Source organism: Protomyctophum parallelum (genome assembly GCF_964188405.1).
Source record: "Protomyctophum parallelum genome assembly, chromosome: 22".
Lineage (NCBI taxonomy): Eukaryota > Metazoa > Chordata > Actinopteri > Myctophiformes > Myctophidae > Protomyctophum > Protomyctophum parallelum.
Genome location: NC_139714.1, coordinates 14,750,435 through 14,775,434, shown reverse-complemented (window position 1 = coordinate 14,775,434; position 25,000 = coordinate 14,750,435). Strand labels below are relative to the sequence as shown.

Genomic DNA, 25,000 nt, shown 5'->3' with positions numbered 1-25,000 from the left:
GATGCTGAAAAATGTCTTCTACATCCCGACAGTTTTCTGAAAAAGCTATGTTTCTATGTCAGTCGTTCTTCTAAAATAGCAGACCTACAAGCTCGTAGATTGAGCTTGTAGATCTGCTATTTTTCAATAGCTAAAGCACAACATAATGGTAACGTTCCCGCCCAGAATGGGTTAAGGGCGCGTTTAATTTGACCTACATAATTATGGACATGAGAATGAGGATATTAATAACAGCCTTTGTAGTGAAAGAAGTAAAGCCGTTAATGGGGATTAATTTTTTCTTTCTTTTTACCCCAATGGGGGGGTTTAAAATTAGTGCAAATATTGTACGCATGGAGCACATCATCACTACCAAATGTTACGTAAAATGGAACAATAATAATATTAACTAGAAGTAAAAGTGTCCCTCTGGGCATACAGGTCTCCACCAGGGCAGGTCTGTGGCCTCCTGGTGGCGCTATAATAGGACAGGTCTCCACCAGGGCAGGTCTGTGGCCTCCTGGTGGCGCTATAATAGGACAGGTCTCCACCAGGGGCCAGGTCAGGTTGTGGCCTCCTGGTGGTGCTATAATAGGACAGGTCTCCACCAGGCCAGGTCAGGTTGTGGCCTCCTGGTGGCGCTATAATAGGACAGGTCTCCACCAGGGGCCAGGTCAGGTTGTGGCCTCCTGGTGGTGCTATAATAGGACTGGTCTCCACCAGGCCAGGTCAGGTTGTGGCCTCCTGGTGGCGCTATAATAGGACAGGTCTCCACCAGGGGCCAGGTCAGGTTGTGGCCTCCTGGTGGCGCTATAATAGGACAGGTCTCCACCAGGGAAGGTCAGGTTGTGGCCTCCTGGTGGCGCTATAATAGGACAGGTCTCCACCAGGGCAGGTCAGGTTGTGGCCTCCGCTTGGCGCTATAATAGGACAGGTCTCCACCAGGGCAGGTCAGGTTGTGGCCTCCTGGTGGCGCTATAATAGGACAGGTCTCCACCAGGTCATGTTGTGTCCTCCTGGTGGCGCTATAATAGGACAGGTCTCCACCAGGGCAGGTCAGGTTGTGGCCTCCGCTTGGCGCTATAATAGGACAGGTCTCCACCAGGGCAGGTCAGGTTGTGGCCTCCTGGTGGCGCTATAATAGGACAGGTCTCCACCAGGTCAGGTTGTGGCCTCCTGGTGGCGCTATAATAGGACAGGTCTCTACCAGGGCAGGTCAGGTTGTGGCCTCCTGGTGGCGCTATAACAGGACAGGTCTCCACCAGGCCAGGTCAGGTTGTGGCCTCCTGGTGGCGCTATAATAGGCCAATGTGACATTTCTTCCTACGCCTTGGATGGCAATTGGATGATTGGATTTGAGGCATTTTGTTCCAAAAAGGTGTTTTGCAAAAATCCACCTGTTGGTGGCGCTATAATAACAGGCAAATGTGAAAAGGGTGGGATATATTCCTCAGCCCAGTAGGAAAGTCTGTGAAAGATTTCACGTAAAAGGAACGCTGCGTTCATGATTTGAGGCTTTTTGTTCAAAACGGGCCAATCCTGCAAACTTTGAAAGCCAATGTTAGCCAATTAGGATGGAATCTGAAATATCGGACAGATCCGTCTTGAACACATGACTGTAGAGATAGTGTGTAACGATTTGGGACAGAATCTGGAGGAGTAATATAAAAAAATGTGTTTTTCAAAAGTGGGCCTGCTGGTGGCGCTATAACAGGTTCGTCGTTGGCATCCAGGGAGTGTGTGTGCAAAGTTTGTCATCAACCGGGTTAACGGTGCCAGAGATTAGCTGGTAACAGACACACACACACACACACACACACACACACACACACACGGACACACGGACGGACGGACGGACGGCAAAACATACTCTCTCCCCATGCCTTCGGCCTGGTGGAGACAAAAATAATAATGATGTATTTTATTTAGATTTTGTGCCAACCTCCCTCCCCCTCCCCCCACCCAAATATAGCAGAAGATCTGCCCTGTATATGAACAGCTGAATCATAACATAGGGTTAAAGTGGTGAAACAATAATATTGTGTTGATATATTTACAAATTTAGCTGGGAATCTGGAACCCCCTCAAGGACACACACACACACACACACACACACACATACACACGCACGCACGCAAACACACAGCAGTGTTCGGAGCTAAACAGTCCTGACAGGTTACAGTACATTGCCTTCATTAGAACACAATGTTTATCATGCAGGACGATCATTATGCACAATACTTTTTTTATTATTCGGGATATTATAGTTTATTATGCAGCACATTATCTAGAACATGACCCGCACACGCACCGCACACGCACCGCACACGCACCGCACACGCACCGCACACGCACCGCACAGCATCATCTGTTGACCGCGGTTCACAACGCCACGGCAGACTTCCCAGTCCTTCATTTCCATCCCCAGTTAACTGCTTACTGATGCCTGTGTCCCTATAGCGATGACATCATGTGTCCCTATAGCGATGACATCATGTGTCCCTATAGCGATGACATCATGTGTCCCTATAGCGATGACATGTGTCCCTATAGCGATGATATCATGTGTCCCTATAGCGATGACATCATGTGTCCCTAGCGATGACATCATGTGTCCCTATAGCGATGACATCATGTGTCCCTAGCGATGACATCATGTGTCCCTATAGCGATGACATCATGTGTCCCTATAGCGATGACATCATGTGTCCCTATAGCGATGACATCATGTGTCCCTAGCGATGACATCATGTGTCCCTATAGCGATGACATCATGTGTCCCTATAGCGATGACATCATGTGTCCCTATAGCGATGACATCATGTGTCCCTAGCGTTGACATCATGTGTCCCCTATAGCGATGACATCATGTGTCCCTATAGCGATGACATCATGTGTCCCTATAGCGATGACATCATGTGTCCCTAGCGATGACATCATGTGTCCCTATAGCGATGACATCATGTGTCCCTATAGCGATGACATCATGTGTCCCTATAGTGATGACATCATGTGTCCCTAGCGATGACATGTGTCCCTATAGCGATGACATCATTTGTTCCTATAGCGATGACATCATGTGTCCCTATAGCGATGACATCATGTGTCCCTAGCGATGACATCATGTGTCCCTATAGCGATGACATCATGTGTCCCTAGCGATGACATCATGTGTCCCTAGCGATGACATCATGTGTCCCTATAGCGATGACATCATGGAACGACAGTTTTCTACCTGTGGTCTGCTTTGAGGCAGGACTCCAGAGAAGAAGGGAAGATATAACCTCATTGTTTTCTACCTGTGGTCTGCTTTGAGGCAGGACTCCAGAGAAGAAGGGAAGATATAACCTCATTGTTTTCTACCTGTGGTCTGCTTTGAGGCAGGACTCCAGAGAAGAAGGGCAGATATAACCCTCATTGTCAGCTCTGTAGCAGTGGCCGGAAAACTGTTCTTCTGGATGGGACTAGTGAAGAAACACAGGGAAGGTTGCTGTATATTAGGGTAGCTCTTCCAAGAGAGATTTTGCGCTCTCATTAGAAGGCGTGTAGTGCCATCCAGCTGTTTCTTTAATTTCTTTGAAAGTGTCTGTTAAACTCAGTCTTAGTTTCACTCTTGAAGTATACAACACATTTCAGTCACTCTCATCTGAGTCATCTTCGATATTGACGCAGATAATGTAGAAGATGTGTAACCCTAACCCTAACCCTATGAGGAGGTAGCCTTAGCGATGCTCCCCAAAAAGAAGGGTAGAGGCAAAAGTAAATCTAGTGCCTCAGCCTTAGAATCCGAGGCAAGAACACATCTTAGGTCAGTCTCTCACGCCTACCACAAACCACCATCACAAGAACACATCTTAGGTCAGTCTCTCACGCCTACCACAAACCACCATCACAAGAACACATCTTAGGTCAGTCTCTCACGCCTACCACAAACCACCATCACAAGAACACATCTTAGGTCAGTCTCTCACGCCTACCACAAACCACCATCACAAGAACACATCTTAGGTCAGTCTCTCACGCCTACCACAAACCACCATCACAAGAACACATCTTAGGTCAGTCTCTCACGCCTACCACAAACCACCATCACAAGAACACATCTTAGGTCAGTCTCTCACGCCTACCACAAACCACCATCACAAGAACACATCTTAGGTCAGTCTCTCACGCCTACCACAAACCACCATCACAAGAACACATCTTAGGTCAGTCTCTCACGCCTACCACAAACCACCATCACAAGAACACATATTAGGTCAGTCTCTCACGCCTACCACAAACCACCATCACAAGAACACATCTTAGGTCAGTCTCTCACGCCTACCACAAACCACCATCACAAGAACACATCTTAGGTCAGTCTCTCACGCCTACCACAAACCACCATCACAAGAACACATCTTAGGTCAGTCTCTCACGCCTACCACAAACCACCATCACAAGAACACATCTTAGGTCAGTCTCTCACGCCTACCACAAACCACCATCACAAGAACACATCTTAGGTCAGTCTCTCACGCCTACCACAAACCACCATCACAAGAACACATCTTAGGTCAGTCTCTCGCGCCTACCACAAACCACCATCACAAGAACACATCTTAGGTCAGTCTCTCACGCCTACCACAAACCACCATCACAAGAACACATCTTAGGTCAGTCTCTCACGCCTACCACAAACCACCATCACAAGCCAAGAAAGTCCAACTAATAATGGCTAAAAAGGCACTTGATAATGCTTACCTAGATGCTGAGGTAAACTTTATAAATGGCAAAATCGACTCAGAGCAACACACCAGCAAGAAGCACCGTTTAGCATCTCTCAGAGCAACACACCAGCAAGAAGCACCATTTAGCATGGAAAACAATTCAAACTCCATCATCCGAATCAAGGGAGGGTCAGCCAAAGAGCGTATGGAAAGCACATGCAGGCACGCGCGCGCGCACACACACACACACACACACACACACACACACACACACACACACACACACACACACACACACACACACACACACACACACACACACACACACACACTCATATAGGGGCTTTCATGGAAATTGCTATCAAGAACAGCTCAACTGATTTGGTCCTATTTTTTATGTCATCTACTAATACTACTACTAACTACTTTGATGTCATCAATGTCACCCTACTTTGTATAATTCCTCCCTCTCTTCAGAGGTCAGTTCCAAATTAGCATTTTCCACTTTGTTTACAATGTCCGCCATTGTTCATTTTCCAAGCTGGCATTGAATGGAAACAGGCCTGGTTTTATCTAGCATCAGTATTATAATGACTCAAATTATTAAATAAGTTGCATATCAGCACCTCGACCCAGGAGCCAATATATTATATTATAGCTGCTGTCCATGGTGCTGGAGAAATTGTCCCTATAGCTGATGTCCATGGTGCTGAAGTAACTGTCCCTATAGCTGCTGTCCATGGTGCTGAAGTAACTGTCCCTATAGCTGCTGTCCATGGTGCTGAAGTAACTGTCCCTATAGCTGATGTCCATGGTGCTGAAGTAACTGTCCCTATAGCTGCTGTCCATGGTGCTGAAGTAACTGTCCCTATAGCTTCTGTCCATGGTGCTGAAGTAACTGCCCCTATAGCTGCTGTCTATGGTGCTGAAGTAACTGTGCATTGGTGTGGCATTATGCTATGCTTTAGCTATTGAAAAATAGCAGATCTACAAGCTCATAGCGCGGCCCCGAGTGGCACGCTACGAGCTTGTAGGTCTGCTATTTTTCAATAGCTAATCGAAGAACGACTGACATAGAAACATAACTTTTTCAGAAAACTGTCAGGATGTAGAAGACATTTTTTGAATCTGATCTCAGGTCAGAAAGAATGGGTTAACAAAAGATATCTCTGTCTCTCTGTCTCTGTCTCTGTCTCTGTCTCTCTCCCCCTCCCTTTCTCTCTCTCTGTCTCTCTCCCTCTCCATCAGGGCGGGGTACCTGCCCCAGTCCATCCCACTGCAGATGATCTGCTACCTGCCCCAGGAGCCCAGCTTCCTGCCCTGGCACGCTGCCAGCCGCTCTCTGTACCACCTGGACAAACTGCTGGACCGCACGCAGGACTACAACCTGTTCAGTGTAAGACCTGTCTGTCTGTCTGTCTGTCTGTCTGTCTGTCTGTCAGGGGCAGCGGTGGCCGAACGGTTTGCGGAGCGGTCTTGATATCGGAAGGTCGCTAGTTCGTATCCCCGGACCGGCACATTAAAATTGACCACCGCTGAAGTGCCCTTGAGCAAGGCATTGAACCCCTACCATGAAATGTTCTATGAGCATGGCTGTAAACAAGTTATTGAGCTTAGTCCAGTTACCCTGGGTAAACATAGTACCTTTCCTTTCCTTAGTCCAGTTACCCTGGGTAAACATAGTACCTTTCCTTTCAATAGTCCAGTTACCCTGCAGGGTAAACATGGTACCTTTCCTTTCCTTAGTCCAGTTACCCTGGGTAAACATAGTACCTTTCCTTTCCTTAGTCCAGTTACCCTGGGTAAACATAGTACCTTTCCTTTCAATAGTCCAGTTACCCTGCAGGGTAAACATGGTACCTTTCCTTTCCTTAGTCCAGTTACCCTGGGTAAACATAGTACCTTTCCTTTCCTTAGTCCAGTTACCCTGGGTAAACATAGTACCTTTCCTTTCCTTAGTCCAGTTACCCTGGGTAAACATAGTACCTTTCCTTTCCTTAGTCCAGTTACCCTGGGTAAACATAGTACCTTTAGTCCAGTCACCCTGCAGGGTAAACATAGTACTTTTCCTTTCCTTAGTCCAGTTACCCTGGGTAAACATAGTACCTTTCCTTTCCTTAGTCCAGTTACCCTGGGTAAACATAGTACCTTTCCTTTCCTTAGTCCAGTTACCCTGGGTAAACATAGTACCTTTCCTTTCCTTAGTCCAGTTACCCTGGGTAAACATAGTACCTTTCCTTTGTCTGTCTGTCTGTCTGTCTGTGACCAAAACACTTTATCTCTGTCCGTTGAGCTTGTAGATCGGCTACATTTTTAACTTGTAAACTTGTGTGTGTGTGTGTGTGTGTGTGTGTGTGTGTGTGTGTGTGTGTGTGTGTGTGTGTGTGTGTGTGTGTGTGTGTGTGTGTGTTTGTGCGGGCATGTGCGTGTTTACAGGACTTTGTGTTGAAGCAGGTCGCCAGTCAGTACCACAAGATGGGTTGGCCCAGCAACGCGCCTAGCAATGCACCGAGCAACGAAGCAAACATCATGCAAGCGTCCTACCAGATGGAGTACGTATACAGATCTGATATCTGATTATTGACTTAACCCATTTTGGGCAGGAACCCCTTTTGGTGTTAGCATTATGTTATATGCTTTAGCAGATCTACAAGCTCATAGCGCGCCACCGAGTGGCGCGCTACGAGCTTGTAGGTCCGCTATTTTTTTAGAAAAATCGAAGAACGACTGACATAGAAACATAGCTTTTTGAGAAAACTGTCAGGATGTAGAAGACGTTTTTAGAATCTGATCTCAGGTCAGAATGGGTTAATTCATTACAGCTTGAGATGCATCAGTGGATCATAGTTATGTACTGTTGACTTAGAGAGAGCATAATTATAGGAACAGAAAAGTCATTTGAAGTCACAATGCTTTGTAGATCATTGGAATCAGGCCATAGTTTGATTTTAAATCATTTTAAATTGGTTTCATTTCAAAATCACCCTATTCATTACTAATGTAATTGTGTCATGTGTTTTTTTTTAAGCTATTGTTATTGAATAGTTAATTCTGTCTATTTTTCCGTTTGACTGTGTGTGTGTGTGTGTGTGTGTGTGTGTGTGTGTGCGTGTGTGTGTGTGTGTGTGTGTGTGTGTGTGTGTGTGTGTGTGTGTGTGTGTGTGTGTGTGTGTGTGTGTGTGTGCGTCAGTGAGCTACAGAGAGAGGTTATAATGTTGGCGTGTAGCTTTGGAAACAAACATTGCCATCGCCAGGCTGTGGCTCAGATCTCTGACTGGATCTCCAGCAACAAAAACAGGTACGTACGCACGCACACACACACACACACACACACACACGAACACACGCACACACACACACTGGGGCACGGCACCCCCCATAGGGTCCACGCCAACGCAAGTTTGAAGTCGTGCATAACCTGAGGGGTTCCCAACGGGCGCCTGTATAGTGCTGTGGAAACCTCCTATCGTCGCTGTCTGACAGATATACCTTGTATCTCCTTCAGACTAAATCCAAGCGTTTAATAATAATAATAATAATAATAAAACTATTTGTATAGCACCTTTCATGACATGAAATGCAGCTCAAAGTGCTTTACAGAACAATGGAGAATAAAAGAAAAGCAAGGCAACGACATTAAAAAACAAGCAGTAATGCAATACAGTGAGGACATGAATAACAAAAAATAAAAGATCAATTAAAAGCAGTGTTGTAGAAGTGGGTCTTGAGCTGAGCTTTTAAAATGTCTACAGAGGCTGCCTGACGAAGGTACAGTGGGAGCTTGTTCCATGCCGTCGGCCCCTAGAAGCAAGAAGCTGCTTCCCCGTATTTTTTTGTTGCCATTTTTTTAGCTTCTAAATACTTATTTGTGACACTTTTTAAAACGTGTCACAGTGTTTAGATTATAAGAACATCCCACTTGAGCAATAGACGGCTATTAGACGCACGTCTAAAAAACGGCTAAAAATGAAAGGTTTTTTTTAGACGTCTATCCTTAGATTAGACGTTGATTAGCGCTTGTTTAAATGTCTATATATATATATATATATATATAAACCGTCTATATATAGACGTTTCAGGCCTAAATGGGTTAAAATAATTCATACAAATATTTTTGTAAATCTCTATGGGGGAAAAAAATAAAATTGGCAGATTTTTCAGTGGGTCCTAGAAATCCACGCCCACTGCTATGGTCTATACTAGGGCTGGAGTGGTTAATGTATGTTTTGTAATAATACTCTAAATCTAATCTACATGTATAGTAACTTAAACTAGTAACTAAAGTTTTTTTCACATAATGTAAAAGTACAATAATTTCCTCTGAGATGTAGTGGGGTAGAAGTATTGAAAACTGTAAATACTGAAGGGAAAAAAAAGAAAAAGAAACTCAAACTTTTATTAACCTATTTTGGTCGGGAACCCCTTTTGGTGTTTTAAAGCATTATGTTATACTTTAGCAATTTAAAAATAGTAGATCTACAAGCTCATAGCGCGGCACCGAGTACCGCGCTATGAGCTTGTAGGTCTGCTATTTTTGAAAAATCGTGAAAATGTGCCTCAGATCTTTGAATATATTTGATTACAGAGTGAACGTTTTTAACTCAAATCTTTGCTTTTGGGGGGGGGGGTCCCTGGAACAACATATTTTCAGATGGGGGTCGGCGGCCAATTACATATAATTTTTTGGGGGTCCTTGACATGAAATATTGAGAACCACTGATACAGAAGGTTTTTCAGAAAACTTTTTTCGAAGACATTTTTTTTTTATTTCGACGTCAGGGCCTAAACATTGGTTAAATACAGTACATACATGCACTTAGTTACTCTAAAGCAGGGATGGGCAACTGGCGGCCCGGGGGCCACATGCGGCCCCCACCTTCACTTAATGTGGCCCTCCATGTTAAAATCAGAATACTGATATATTATTGATATCAGCTGCTATAATTCCATGAATAAATGACTAGTACTTAATGACTAGTGTTAAAATTGTATTGTCTTTTTGTGTCCAATGTAGTTATGTTAACAGTTCATAAAGTCAACGTAACTATAAACTAAATGCGTTTGAAATTCATGAAAAAGGTTACTTTTCAGGATTCCAATTTTAAAAATAGCAAAATAATTATTCAGGTTTTCAATTCAAATATAGAAAAAGTAGCCGATCTATAAGCTCAAAACGCGTCGCGCTGCAACGCGATTTGAGCTTGTAGATCGGCTACTTTTTGCTACGACAGTAATATGCACTGTGGCCCCTCTGGAGTGAGTGTGGAAATATATTGTCAACGTTGCCCAGCCCTGCTCTAAAGCACTGCATATTTCTACTTTGTATGTGTTTTTCCCCCTGCATACATTAATGTCATCTCGCATCAGTTGCATCAGTTGGTGGAATTGCTATTTTCATTTATTTATTTTTATTACTCAACAGTGAAAGTGTGTGTCCGTGTGTTTAATAAATATTTAACAAATGAAATATATTAACAAGAGCTTGCCACTAAATAATAACTACATTGGATACATTGGACCACAGATTATTTTATTATTTTTTTCCTTTTCCTGAAAAGTCAAATTGTTGTGACATTAACAGTGATAATAGCATAGCTTACACTAGTCTAGAGTATATATTCTCACAGGATGAGAAGTATATATCATCAGAGAACTCAATGACATTGTATTGACGGTATGCATCGCCGGTGGTGACTGAACAAAACAAAATGGCGGCACCTAAATCGTGTAACCCCGAATAAACAAAGAAGAATAAATCCAGAAAGCTGCCGTCTAATTGCAGCCAAAACTGCTCTAAAATATGAGCCCACAAAAACCCAGTAGACATTAAGGATGTGCACATCACGCAGCTGTGAAAATGAGCCATTAGTCTCCTGCTGGAGTGAGCGTGCGTGTGCGTGCGCGTGCCTAGTGCGTGCGTGCATGCATGTGGCTTGTACGCTGATGTGTGTAAAGGTGGGCCATCTGTTTTCTCTGCTGGAGCTCCTGCCACTGTGCCCAGCTCACCGGAGGGCTGCGTGTGGGCATTGTATGGGTGTGGGCAACCATCATAGAGTATTAAAAGGATAGAGACTGAACTGGCGCGAAGCTCCGCCCCCTCCGCTATATGCATGTCGGTGGAAGTTGCTCAGTGGCGTTTTGAAGCCGCCCGAAGGACCGTCTATTTCCGCCTTTTTGGGCGCATTTCCGCATTGGACCTCCAAATGCCGAAGTGCAACCGAGCACTCAATGTTAAAGCCCAGCTGCTGCACGGGGTTTCCTCGTCATGAATCCACGGGTCCGCCTGCACTCCTTCCTCTTACCACTAGGGCCCTGCGCTTCAACATTGGATTGCCTCGCTGGCCCCTTGGCAGCCATCCACGCCCCTCCCTCACAAGGTGGCACGTTGCAGACCACTTCCTCATCTGTCCTCCGTGCGTCCCCGTTGTCCAGCAGCTGTAGATGGACCTCTTTGAACGCTCCAATCTTAATTATTTCTCTGTGAGGTACGAATGTTATCCTATACCCCCCAGCTATGGGAGCTATGTGGTTGAGCCCCACAGCAGCTTTTAACATTGATCCGGTTGCTATGCAACGCCTCCGTCACCACCGGCTATTACAACTCCTCTCTCGTTTACCTCGGTTCAAAGCTGGATTTTCAAACCTCCATAAGTCGGATATCTACGAGCGCTGTCCTTGGTGATCATCGTCAGCCATCCAAAGTTCGGATGTCATTTGTGACTTGTCAATCTTGCATTAGGGCCCGTGGAACATTCCAACCGCGCCTGTGTGTGTGTGAGACACTGTCTTATGAAGAGGCATAAATCGCTTTATTTGGCAAAGTATTGGTTCTGCCTGCTTTGGTCCAGTGGAGACCACATGCTTCTGTGCACCGACTCAAACATAATCAGAGAAAAATATCAGTGACGGAAGACTTAACAAAATAACCAACATATGTGACCAAATTTGACTGGGAGACTGCCATTGGATTTTTTTGAATTTTTGTTTTTTCATTTCATATCAAAGCAGGGAATCATAGCTTCAAATTGACATATTGGTTGTTCAGTTTGACCCACCAGTTTTGGAGATATGGCTTATAGAGTGATGTCTTGCAGAAAACAGCAAGTTTAGAAAACAGGCTTGAAAGGTTCACTTCTGTGGTCTCTAACATTACAATAGCTACATATTTAAGCATTCTTTTCATATTTACATGTCAATTTCAGTTTTGACACTTATTTCAGACATGCTCTAGTATGTGAAGAGTCATTTTGAAAAAAAAAAAAAAGTTGGAATGTGCGCGATGGCAGTCTCTCAGTCAAATCTGGTCACATATTGTTAACCAGACGTACAAGCAGAGCAGCATGAATGAATAACAAATTAAAATGTGTCCGCCTCTTCTTGTGGTTGTGGAACACACTAGAACTCCACCTACGTATCTGCTCGCTGCCGACCTCGACTGTATAGAGCGTCGCAGTCCCGCCCCCTTTTACAACGACGAGTGGCCCAGGAAATGATTCTCCGTTCATTTTCTCCATAGGCTTTTCAAAAAGTATTTATATAAAGACGGTTACGCCGCGGACAAAGCCAACTCGGATCGCTACAAATCATGACAACAAACACAATATTTTGTGCCGATCAAATAATTTGAAAGAAGAAAATAAAGGCCCAGGATACAACACTATTTGTTTAGTTTTTCTTCTTACTAATTATTTGATCGGCCCAAAACATTGTAATTGTTGTCATGATTTGTCACGATCCGAGTTGGCTTTGTCCGCGGCGTAACCGTCTTTAAATAAATACTTTTTGAAAAGTCTATGGAGAAAATGAATCATTTCCTGGGCCACTCGTCGTTTTGAAAGGGGGCGGGACTGCGACGCCCTATACTCATGCATTCCACTCTAATACAGCTCAGATCCATGTTTTATTTTGTTCCACTGGGCAGTGGTAAAACTATAACTTATTTTTTGTATTGTCAGCGGACCTCCATCTAAAATTATTGTGTGGAAAGGAAATGATCCTCGTAACATAAGGGAAGATTTTTCTCAAATAAAACATTCCACGTTAAATAAAATATGTTCTTGATACGACACAGTTGAGAAGCAGGAGTTAAACTATTAACCCATTTTGCGCGGGAACCATTTTTGTTGTTGGCATTATGTTATAATGCTATGAGCTTGTAGGTCTGCTATTTTTGGAAAATCGAAGAACGACTGACATAGAAACATATAGCTTTTTCAGAAAACTGTCAGAATGTAGAAGACATTTTTAGAATCTGATCTCAGGTCAAAATGGGTTAATCTGGTGTCGGTGATAATCAGGTCAGATGTAGAGTTGCTGGCGGGCTCCATGTATGCAGATCCAGTATGTGTCAAACCATGTATTATGGGTATCCAGGCTTTGATGAGGTCAGTGTCGTGATCTTCATATATGGAGATCCAGGTGATGATGGGCAGCTCCACATGTTGTACCAACTTTTGCAAATATGTTAGGAGTTTGAATTTAAAGGAGAATTCCATGCTAGAATGCTTTCTTATCTTTCTTACCTTTCTTTGTAGTCGTTACGTCCCCACCAAAGAGGTCCAGGTGTTTTTTTGTGCAAAAACTCCTTATTGGCCATTTTCCCTACCATAAGCCCTAAATGAATTGCATTGCAGCATTGAATGGGAATTGAATGGGGCTACGGGGTGTTGTGCTAATTCGCTTATTTCCATCGAAAGAAGTAGTAAAGTGTGCCGCTTGGGATATTATTTACATTATGAAGAGAGGATATATACAAAGAAATTATAATTTTGAGCGATGTAAATAAGCGAATTAGCACAACACCCCATAGCCCCATTCAATTCCCATTCAATTCAATGCAATTCATTTAGGGCTTATGGTAGGGGAAATAGCCAATAAGGAGCTTTTGCACAAAATAACACCTGGAAGAAAGGTAAGAAAGCCTTTTAGTATGGAATTCTCCTTTAACACATTACATTTTGTTTCATTTGTCCTACACAACACATCCCTATAACGTACACAGGTATTGTGTACGTTACTTTTACAAATAACAAATATAATAGTAACAAATATGAGTACCCCTTATATTGAAATTCTTTATTTGGAATAGCCTTTACCCCTTGAGATGCAATATCTCGTTTTGGAGAGGGTCCACAAGGGTCAATACAAGGTCTTCCATCCATCCATCCATCGACAGAGGAAGACCAAAGAGCAGATCTATAGGAGCGAAGACATGAAGTTAGTTAGAGTCAGTTTGGACCTCATGGCTACCTCTAGGGCCCCTGGGCGTCCCCTGGGCGTACCCGACGTTAAGAACCACAGGGTCTAACGTCAGGGACATGGTCTACTGTTGTTATGTGGTTGTTTCAGGATCCCTCCTAACGTCAGGGACATGGTCTACTGTTGTTATGTGGTTGTTTCAGGATCCCTCCTAACGTCAGGGACATGGTCTACTGTTGTTATGTGGTTGTTTCAGGACCCCTCCTAACGTCAGGGACATCGTCTACTGCACCGGGGTCAGTCTGATGTTTGTTGTTATGTTGGTTGTTTCAGGATCCCTCCTAACGTCAGGGACATCGTCTACTGCACTGGGGTCAGTCTGATGGACGAGGACGTCTGGGAGTTCATCTGGATGAAGTTCCACTCCACCAACGCCGTGTCGGAGAAGAAGATCCTGCTGGAGGCGCTGACCTGCTCTGACAACACCTTCCTGCTCAACAGGTGAGTCACACGTTTCTACGGCAACACATTCCCTCATAGCACCTTCCGACCTCGACAGGTGAGTCACACATTACTACGGCAACACATTCCCTCATAGCACCTTCCTGCTCAACACCAAGGAAGCTCTGAGAAGGAAGTGAAGTGGTCACGTGACTGGCTGGCTGCGCCATGTCACTTTCATGGACACTTTCATGGGAGCCAAACTACCCGGAAGTTTGGCAGAATGCACTGGAGTCAATGAGAGCTCAGTGACCAGCTCATGAACAAACATTATTTATGAACAATTGAGACCTTTTGTAAAGTAATCACTTCTGGAAAATAACAGAAGACATGTAACACATTAATGTCTGCTGTGTTGTTATTCGATGTGTACACTGTGTAATTTTTATAGAGGTATGGTATCTCTATAAAAATAGAGATACCATAAAGTACAAAGTACATTTCTCAACGCACCAAGTATCGCGAGACTTCCCACCGTTTCCTGTCTGTTTCCAAATATCGCCGTACTTCGGAGCCAGAAACGATACCTGCTGCTGTTTAGATCCTCAGATAAAATGATATACTGTGCACTCTGTGCACATCGAAAAGTAATTGATTAGAAAACAACCTGTGATATGTCTTCTGTTATTTTCCAGAAGTGATTACTTTACAAAAAGGTCTCAGTCATTCATAAATAGTGTTTGTTATGAGCTGGTCCAGCCGGCTCCATTCACTGCCATGCATTCATTGCACTATCGGTGTGAGTTTGGCTCCCATGAAAGTGTCATGGCGCAGCCCAGTCACGTGACCACTTCCCTTCCTTCTCAGAGCTTCCTTGCTCAACACACATTTCTACGGCAACACATTCCCTTATAGCACCTTCCAACCTCGACACGTGAGTCACACTTTTCTGCATAACGTCCTACAACAGGACAGGTGGGTCATTGTAGTAGCGCTACTTTTACTTAACCCATTTTGGGGCGGGAACCCATTTTGGTGTTGGCATCATGTCGTGCTTTAGCTATTGAAAAATAGCAGATCTACAAGCTCATAGCGCGCCACCGAGTGGCGCGCTACGAGCTTGTAGGTCTGCTATTTTAGAAAAATCGAAGAACGACTGACATTTTTAGAATCTGATCTCAGGTCAGAATGGGTTAATCAGACCATTGTGTGTCCAGTGGAAACCTCGTATGAATCTGATCTCAGGTCAGAATGGGTTAAGTATAACACATTGGAGGAGCTTCTTCCATCCATCACCGCTTCCAAATAAGCCCTTGGGAAGGTATACGCCGGCTGACCAATCAGAGCGAGCTTATCGGCTTTGCGGCGGTTTTAGAACTCGGCTCACCAAGGGGGGGGACACACAAAGGAGCCTGTATTTGATGAAATGGCCCGTACGCGTCCACACCACCACCGTGCACGCTCATGGCTGTAGATCGCAGATGCATTTTCCTCTCAGTATATCTCGCATTGATTTTTACAGACAGGGCCCAGTAGAGCTACAGACAGGGCCCAGTAGAGATACAGACAGGGCCCAGTAGAGCTACAGACAGGGCCCAGTAGAGAAACAGACAGGGCCCAGCAGAGCTACAGACAGGGCCCAGTAGAGAAACAGACAGGGCCCAGCAGAGCTACAGACAGGGCCCAGTAGAGAAACAGACAGGGCCCAGCAGAGCTACAGACAGGGCCCAGTAGAGCTACATACAGGGCCTAGCAGAGCTACAGACAGGGCCCAGTAGAGCTACAGACAGGGCCCAGTAGAGAAACAGACAGGGCCCAGTAGAGCTACAGACAGGGCCCAGTAGAGCTACAGACAGGGCCCAGTAGAGCTACAGACAGGGCCCAGTAGAGCTACAGACAGGGCCCAGTAGAGCTACAGACAGGGCCCAGCTACAGACAGGGCCCAGTAGAGCTACAGACAGGGCCCAGTAGAGCTACAGACAGGGCCCAGTAGAGCTACAGACAGGGCCCAGTAGAGCTACAGACAGGGCCCAGTAGAGCTACAGACAGGGCCCAGCTACAGACAGGGCCCAGTAGAGCTACAGACAGGGCCCAGTAGAGCTACAGACAGGGCCCAGTAGAGCTACAGACAGGGCCCAGCTACAGACAGTCTTGCTTGCCTCTTGAAGAGGGCGGTCTCTCCCTCCCTGTCTGTATACTCCCTGCTCAGAGCGTCTCTTCTACACTGTCTCTTCGAAACCCCTGAAACTATCAAAACATGGAACTAATCATGGAATTAGTGTGCTGGTCTCTGTACGTGATGGACAACATTTTTTTCTCATGTAAATTGGGTTCTGGAGAGCCTGCTCAATACCCTGATGGATCTCCCCCCGACTATCAGCGTAGAAGAAGCATTATTTGGATTCATGGTGACAAGATTTCTGCTGATTGGGCTGTGACAATCTCCACAAGAAGAGACAGCGTAAGAAAAATATCCTCTGCCCCCCCCCCCACCTCAACCCCCACCCTCCCTGACACCTGTTGTGTCTTCGTCTGGGCCGTGTTCGTCTCCACTGAACCCGCCATGATAACGCAGGACAATGAGGCAACGTGACATGACCTTGGGGAGATATGCCAGGAACACACTTACACAAACACATGGGAAATGAACTTTCCACCGAACTGTTCTTATGGACACACATGTCTTTACATACAGCCGCCTTCTACTCCCCCCCCCCCCCCCCTGCAGCTAGGTATCTTTTTTTCCTCCCCCCGCGCAGCTCATCCTTCGATGGCTTGCATAGGAAGAGAGCTTTTTTATGCCTGGCCCAAGCCCCCGCCACCCCCACCCAGCCCATCCCCACCCAGAAACGTGCCTGCACAGCCGAGTATTATCATCTTACTTGAAATGTGATGTGATGTCTTCTTACCCCCCCCCCCCTCTCCACCCCCCCTATCCTTCTTCTTCCTTTTTTCTGATGCAAGAAAGCTGAGAAATATGGCTGCAGCTGTGTAGCTCTGATTGTTGTCTCTATCCCCGTAACTGCAATGAGTGCCTACACAATGACAAATTCCTATCAACTTGTTGACGTGGCAAATAAATGATTGAATCTTGAATCTTGAATCTGACAGGGCCCAGCAGAGCTACAGACAGGGCCCAGCAGAGCTACAGACAGGGCCCAGCAGAGCTACAGACAGGGCCCAGCAGAGCTACAGACAGGGCCCAGTAGAGCTACAGACAGGGCCCAGCAGAGCTACAGACAGGGCCCAGCTACAGACAGGGCCCAGTAGAGCTACAGACAGGGCCCAGCTGAGCTATAATAAAACCTTGCTGCCGGGGCAGAAAGAAACCTCTCATCTCCAGGCTTTATGTTTTATTTTATTATATAGATTTATATAGATTTATATAGATTTATTATATTTATTTATATATATATATTTCTATAGCCCTACTTTGTCATAGCAGATCTACAAACTCAAACCGTGTCGCATTGCGGGGTGTTTGCAGATCTGCATTTTTTTTTGTTTTTGCTATCACTGAATTTGAATCCTCAAATGTAACAATGTTGGACTTACATGAAGTTTCCACCTGACGGCGACGATATCACACAATGCACACACACCGCGCGCAAACGCACACGCACACACAAACAGTATGCATACGCTCATGAAAACACATCAGATACAATATCATTTAATTAGACACAGCTAAGCTATACACCTGGTTTTGGTTGTGAAACATAATTAATGTTGTTATTCTAGGGAGGTTTGTTGGATTTCACTGATTAGCGTCATTAATCCAGAGAACAGGAGGAGAGAGAGAGAGACATGTGAAAAACACAGAGAAATGAACCCGCCGCTCGCCCGACACTTAATCTGACACTTAATCTGCCCTCAGAGAGAAGAACAGAAATTAATTTACCTACAGTAGCTCTGCCCCTCTCTCTCTTTCTATCAACCTCTCTCTCTCTCTCTCTCTCTCTCTCTCTCTCTCTCTCTCTCTCTCTCTCTCTCTCTCTCTCTCTCTCTCTCTCTCTCTCTCTCTCTTTCTATCAACCTCTCTCTATTTATATCACCCCCCTCCCCCCCCTCTCTCTCACGCACGCACACACACAAACACTACATGCGGTTAAAAACACAACCATAGGAATCGTGGGAACCAGATCCAAGATGCAGGGAACGGAATCGGTTCCATTGTCCACGTCTTGCCCAGTGTTGAATCGGTTCCATTGTCCACATCTTGCCCAGTGTTGAATCGGTTCCATTCCAGTGTTGAATCGGTTCCATTGTCCACGTCTTTCCCAGTGTTGAATCGGTTCCATTCCAGTGTTGAATCGGTTCCATTGTCCACGTCTTTCCCAGTGTTGAATCGGTTCCATTCCAGTGTTGAATCGGTTCCATTGTCCACGTCTTGCCCAGTGTTGAATCGGTTCCATTCCAGTGTTGAATCGGTTCCATTGTCCACGTCTTGCCCAGTGTTGAATCGGTTCCATTCCAGTGTTGAATCGGTTCCATTGTCCACGTCTTGCCCAGTGTTGCCTCAGCCCTATGTTCCCTCAGTTTAAGGTTGAGGGGTTAGGGTTTGTTTTGAGGGAACACAGCGCTGAGGGAACATTAGGTACTCTCCCAACAATACAAAGAGAACAGTCCACAGCAGCCCTCGGAATGCAGCAAAATTTCACATCCTTCTACATCTACAGCACGCACGCACGCACGCACACGCACACACGCAGTGCACTGCTCAGAAAGAGCTAGGATGGCTACATGCAGAGGAGAAATTTCACTTACAAAATGCTGTGCCAAGAATTCACTAAAAGCACTTTGAGCTGCATGTCATGAAAGGTGCTATACAAATAAAGTTTTATTATTATTATTATTATTAAATTATTATTTTACTCAACCTTTTGTACTTTTGAAGGTATATACATTCAGGGGTCATTTGGGGGTGTTTATAGTGTTAATTTTCAACCTGATGATCACGGAGCATTTCGCTGCAGTGTCAAACGGTCCATGCGGTCTTTTGTTATCGCCAAAGCTCGCTCATAAAAAAAATAAAAATAAAAAAAAGATCTGAAATGATTCCTCTGGGACCTGGGTACATCCCTCTGAAATGTCAGCGACGATATCACACAATGCACGCACGCACGCACGCACACACACACACATGCTCGCACGCATGCGCTTGCACGCGCGCACACACACACACACCGCGCACAAAATCCCTATTTTCTCATAACCTTAGACAGGATCTGCAGCCTCACCCCTTAAGTAACTCCAGACGGTATACGTGTAGCGCCCCAGATGTCACGTACGGGGCCTGGCGATCACAGATTGCTTTTGCACAGTTGTTTCGCTCATCTTGTTTTGTTTCAGGGCGCAAAACAACACCTACAGTACCTCCTGTGCAGCCGAGCTGCTTTCTCTCTTCTTGCCAGACGTTCCTTTATAGGGTTTTTATAATGCCTGTTTATGAGGTTCATTATGTCTGTAATGTGCATATCGTTGCTGTCGGGGGGGAAACCTCTTGTCTTCCAATCAAAATGAAATAAAACGGCCTCAAAAAGGTTTACCGGAAATCCCAAGTGTCCTGGCGCTGTCCGAAACTAAACTCAAATGTCCCAAAAGAAATCCAAATGGAAACCAGTCAATGCTGCGTGTGGTGGTAATTCTCCTCTTACCAATATCCAATGGTAGATATCCAATATACAGGAAAAGTACTCCAAAAAGGGAATAGGCAACATGGCAAGACTTGGGAAATATTCCTCTTGCTTCTCCAGATAGACCAGCTCAGTGGCCTTGTGGTTAGAGTGTCCGCCCTGAGACTGGGAGGTCGGCGTTCGATCCCCGGCCGGGTCATACCAAATACTCTAAAAGTGGGACCCAGTGCCTCCCTGCTTGACACTCAGCATCACTGGTTGGATTGGGGGGTAAATCCCTGCGACATACTAGCGTCATGTCCAGGGGGTGTACTTGTACATCAAGCTGCCTCACGCTACATAAACAGGAGATAGGCTCCTGCCCCTATGGGCCTCATGGCTACAGAAACAGGAGATAGGCTCCTGCCCCTATGGGCCTCATGGCTACAGAAACAGGAGATAGGCTCCTGCCCCTATGGGCCTCATGGCTACAGAAACAGGAGATAGGCTCCTGCCCCTATGGGCCCCATGGCTACAGAAACAGGAGATAGACCCCTGCCCCTATGGGCCTCATGGCTACAGAAACATGAGATAGGCTCCTGCCCCCTATGGGCCTCATGGCTACAGAAACAGGAGATAGGCTCCTGCCCTATGGGCCCCATGGCTACAGAAACAGGAGATAGGCCCCTGCCCCTATGGGCCTCATGGCTACAGAAACAGGAGATAGGCCCCTGCCCCTATGGGCCTCATGGCTACAGAAACAGGAGATAGGCTCCTGCCCCCTATGGGCCCCATGGCTACAGAAACAGGAGATATGGGCCTCATGGCTACAGAAACAGGAGATAGGCCCCTGCCCCTATGGGCCTCATGGCTACAGAAACAGGAGATAGGCTCCTGCCCCTATGGGCCCCATGGCTACAGAAACAGGAGATAGGCTTGTGCCCCTATGGGCCTCATGGCTACAGAAACAGGAGATAGGCTCCTGCCCCCTATGGGCCTCATGGCTACAGAAACAGGAGATAGACTCCTGCCCTATGGGCCTCATGGCTACAGAAACAGGAGATAGGCTCCTGCCCCTATGGGCCTCATGGCTACAGAAACAGGAGATAAGCCCCTTTTCAGACCAAAGAAGCTAGCTTCTGCTTTAGCTTCGTGGCCCCATGTTATCTCTATGCAGAGCAGCTTTTGCGTTTTGAAGCTTGGAATGAACAGCTTTTTTTTTTTTGCGTTTCTTTTTTTCTCCTCAAAACTTAACTTTGAAGCAGCTTTTAAAAGCTGGATTCTGGCTTCAGCTTCTAGAAGCTGCTTCTAGCCAATCATAGCACAGCGTGGTTTGAGGAGGCGGAGTTGAGCTCATTTCACAAAAGGAAAAGGCTCTGCGAAAGCTGTCCAGCTCGATTCTCCAACTTTTTAAATATGGGCTGTATATGAAATATTAATGGATATTTGGCAAGACCATAGCATATTTATCGATATAAATGAAAGTTTATATGAGAAACAAGTTGTCGAAGCGGTGAAAACAGGTTGTGTTCCGTGTTCCCAGTGGATTGGCACGGTTTCTGGGGAGAAGTGATCCTGCATTCACACCCGTTCTGAATCGATAAACCAATCGCATATAGATAAGATTTATTTGAGGGAATCATTTCAATTGGTTTATTGCGTTCATGTAGGCCTATCGATGAACCTCATAGCAAAAGTTGAAAGACAGTAGATAGCCTATATTTATAGATAGATAGAACACAATCCCTGTGTGTGTGTGTGTGTGTGTGTGTGTGTGTGTGTGTGTGTGTGTGTGTGTGTTATTGAGCACCGTGGAGGAGCCGCCCGACACGGAGACACGTGTGTGTGTGTGCGCGAGAGAGATCAATAATTAATAGCCTTTATATCAGTTGTATGATATGCATGTGGACATCCCTGATCCGACCTGTCCTGAACTGAGGACTGTGAATGATAATGTGCAGTGTGGATGAGCGGTCTCCTACTGCCACATATAGCCAGCCGAGGAGGGTCAGTGACAGACAGACAGCGCCGCGGGGGCTCCCTTCCCCGGACTTGAGACTTGGGACTGAATGTCCGGAAATCACACGTAAACATAAGCTGTTTTAATTGCTTTTACGACGTGCTGTATATATACAATTGTATTTCTACGGTATGCTCTTGCTAAATCAACATTACATACAGAGCCGCTATATAAGAAAATGCCCGGAGGGTTTCGCTCGTGGCCTGGGGGAGAGAAGAGCGGAGTGGGGGGGAGACATGAGCACTGAAGAAGGGGTAAAAGAGGGAGGATTGAGATCCGGTCCGTAGTCTCGTTCGGTTATTTACAAACAAGTTTACCAAGATTATATTATTTATTCATCCATACATAGGTTACATTTTAGACTTTCAAATGCGCCATCTGATCAAACTGTCTGTTTTCTTCTCAAAGCCAGTCCAGGCAGCTTGAGTGACAGGTACCTTGTACACGCCCACTTTATCCAAAAAAAGCTGCGTCGAAATGAGTTTTGCTTTGCTTTTATTTCCAGCTTTTTTTGGTCTGAACGGGGCTATAGACTCCTGCCCTATGGGCCTCATGGCTCGGCAAGGCTACTTTCTTCTCCAGTAGCCTGTCTGTCTCACTCTCTGCTCTCCTCCACACTGGACTGACAGAGTCAAACTCTCCAGGTGGCCCAGACATTGAGGCATTGGTGATTGCCCATCACTCAATCAGCCAGGTGAGCTGTGGGCGGGCTCTCTCAATCACTGCTTGTTGCCATAGCAACACATGGATCTCACTGCGGCTTCTTGTAGCATGTAGTCCAGCCGTGGGTAAATAACCTAATCTCATTAGCGGATTGGTAGAAAATAATAATAAGTACATAAAAATGGAGCATTGCAAACAAAATATACATAGAAACAATGTGACTCTGGGCACAGAGGTTACAACCTGCCCCTAGAGGGCGCTAAACACTAACAGCACTGAGGCCGGAGTAATCTTCCACAGAGACCCACCGAGGCTCTGATGTGAATAGTCTTCCACAGCGACGCACCGAGGCTCTGATGTGAATAGTCTTCCACAGTGACGCACCGAGGCTCTGATGTGAATAGTCTTCCACAGTGACACACTGAGGCTCTGATGTGAATTATAGTTCTCAACAGGCCCAAAAATTATGGCCCGGCCCGACCCTACCCTAACTGGGTCGGCCCGAGGCTCGGCCCTACCCTAAAAATTGCCATAATGTTAAGCCCGAAGCCCGACAAAAGCCCGACAGAAAAAAAAGAGAGAAAAAAAAGCAGCACTAAATGGCAGCGCAGCGGCGCCGTGTTTCAGTGTGAAAGTGAGAACGGAGATAAACGGATTTTTCTAAATAAAGGATGTATGTAACTCACGTTAGAATAGGCTATTAATGTTCCATAACTTCCATTTCCAATCATTCTAATGGATTCCATACAGTGGTGGTGGTGACTGGTGAGTAAACACGAATAGCTGCTGCAGCTCCCTCCCTTAGTTTCCTCTGAAGTCAAGTTGCTTTACGTGTAGCTATAAGTTATATATCACTGGATCGTTTGGTGACGTTGATTAATAATTAGGTTTTATTCATCACAGCCAGCTGGGTTAACGAGACTCTCAGTGCAACATGACGAAAACCTGACGCTTCTTCAGCTGTGATAATCCGATTGATTTTATAAAATATTTAAGCATATGGCAACTTGGCAAGTTAACTGGTGGTTAGTAGCTCGTTTGGTGCGCAAACCAGAGGGAAACCAGCGGTAGCAAGGCACGCAAGTCTCTCACCGTTCACTGTTCTCTACTGCCTGCGCGCAGTGCAGGCTGCATGCTGCTCTGGCCTCGTACACACATGCTGGACTGACATGATCTGTTCTGTCTGTGTTTCATGGCCGCCTCATTCTCAATGCTTTTCCAATGGAAGTCACATGGTTTGACATGTGTGTACGAGGCCTCCGAGTCTGAAATGCCAGTGCGATGCGACCCCCGTCTCCAGTCCTCCTGTCACAAGTGAATCGCCTAGCGCAGCCCTCTTCATAATAAATACATACACGTATACACAATCACATTACACAAATAACAGAATTGCTATTTTTATTATAATAACACTTTAAAAAAATAAAATAAAAGAACAAAATTGCGGAAAATCACAGAGCCCGAGGCTCGGCCCGGCCCGACTAATTAGCATATTTTTTGGGCCCGGCCCGGCCCTAAAACGTCGGGTCGGGCTTGGTCGGGCCTGGTCGGGTTCGGGCAGAGTTTGAGAACTTTAGTGCTGAGCTTGCCGTACCTCCTCCACGTTGAGCAGCTCCTCACCGCGCAGCGTTATGGGCCTGTCGCTGAGGATGCTCTGCACGGGCGCCGCGCCGTCAAACGCCACAAAGCCAAAGTTGGGGAGCTTACGGCATTTCTTGATGTTGAGCTTCAGCACCGTCCCGTACTTCTCAAAGACCTCTTTGAGTTTGGCCTCTTCCACGTCGTGAGGGATGTTTCCGACAAACAGCTGGTGCGCGTCGGGGTGCGCGCTGCGGTGCTGCTTCTTTCTTTGCCGAGGAATGTTCTTCTTTGTGACTGGGCTGTTTTCCTCTGGAGCGGAGCGGGACCCTGTCTTCTCCATCACCATCATCCTGGTGAAAAAGAGTTAAGTTATACCTTAAGAAGTGTAATATGTAAGCTGTGTTCAACCATTCACTTAATTCATTCACTTAACAATTCACTTCTCTTTGCACCTCTCTCGTCCGCTGTGCGGGTACTGACAGCTGTCTGGCTCCGACTCGCCTCTAAAAGGCCAAATGAATCAACACTGCAACATCACCGTTACGTCACGAAGAGCCAAACCAGCTCTACTCGCAATGCTCTGGAAGCCTTTTCTGAACCGCAAAATTAACTGTATATTGATGATACAATGCTCTGGAAGCCTTTTCTGAACCGCAAAATTAACTGTATATTGATAATACAATGCTCTGGAAGCCTTTTCTGAACCGCAGAATTAACTGTATATTGATGATACAATGCTCTGGAAGCCTTTTCTGAACCGCAGAATTAACTGTATATTGATGATACAATGC

At 45.8% G+C, this 25,000-nt stretch overlaps 1 protein-coding gene across 1 annotated transcript in view; it reads left to right on the top strand.

Annotated features, from left to right (window-relative positions):
* The window catches only part of LOC310853683 (thyrotropin-releasing hormone-degrading ectoenzyme-like), a gene marked incomplete at both ends in the record, with an annotated part of 235,628 nt that overhangs the window by 202,985 nt on the left and 7,643 nt on the right, over positions 1–25,000 (top strand). Inside the window, 4 exons of the mRNA XM_083758078.1 lie at positions 5,940–6,087; positions 7,128–7,243; positions 7,882–7,989; positions 14,223–14,390. Of these exons, the coding sequence (XP_083614204.1) occupies positions 5,940–6,087; positions 7,128–7,243; positions 7,882–7,989; positions 14,223–14,390 (540 nt within the window). The remainder of the gene's footprint in view (positions 1–5,939; positions 6,088–7,127; positions 7,244–7,881; positions 7,990–14,222; positions 14,391–25,000) is intronic.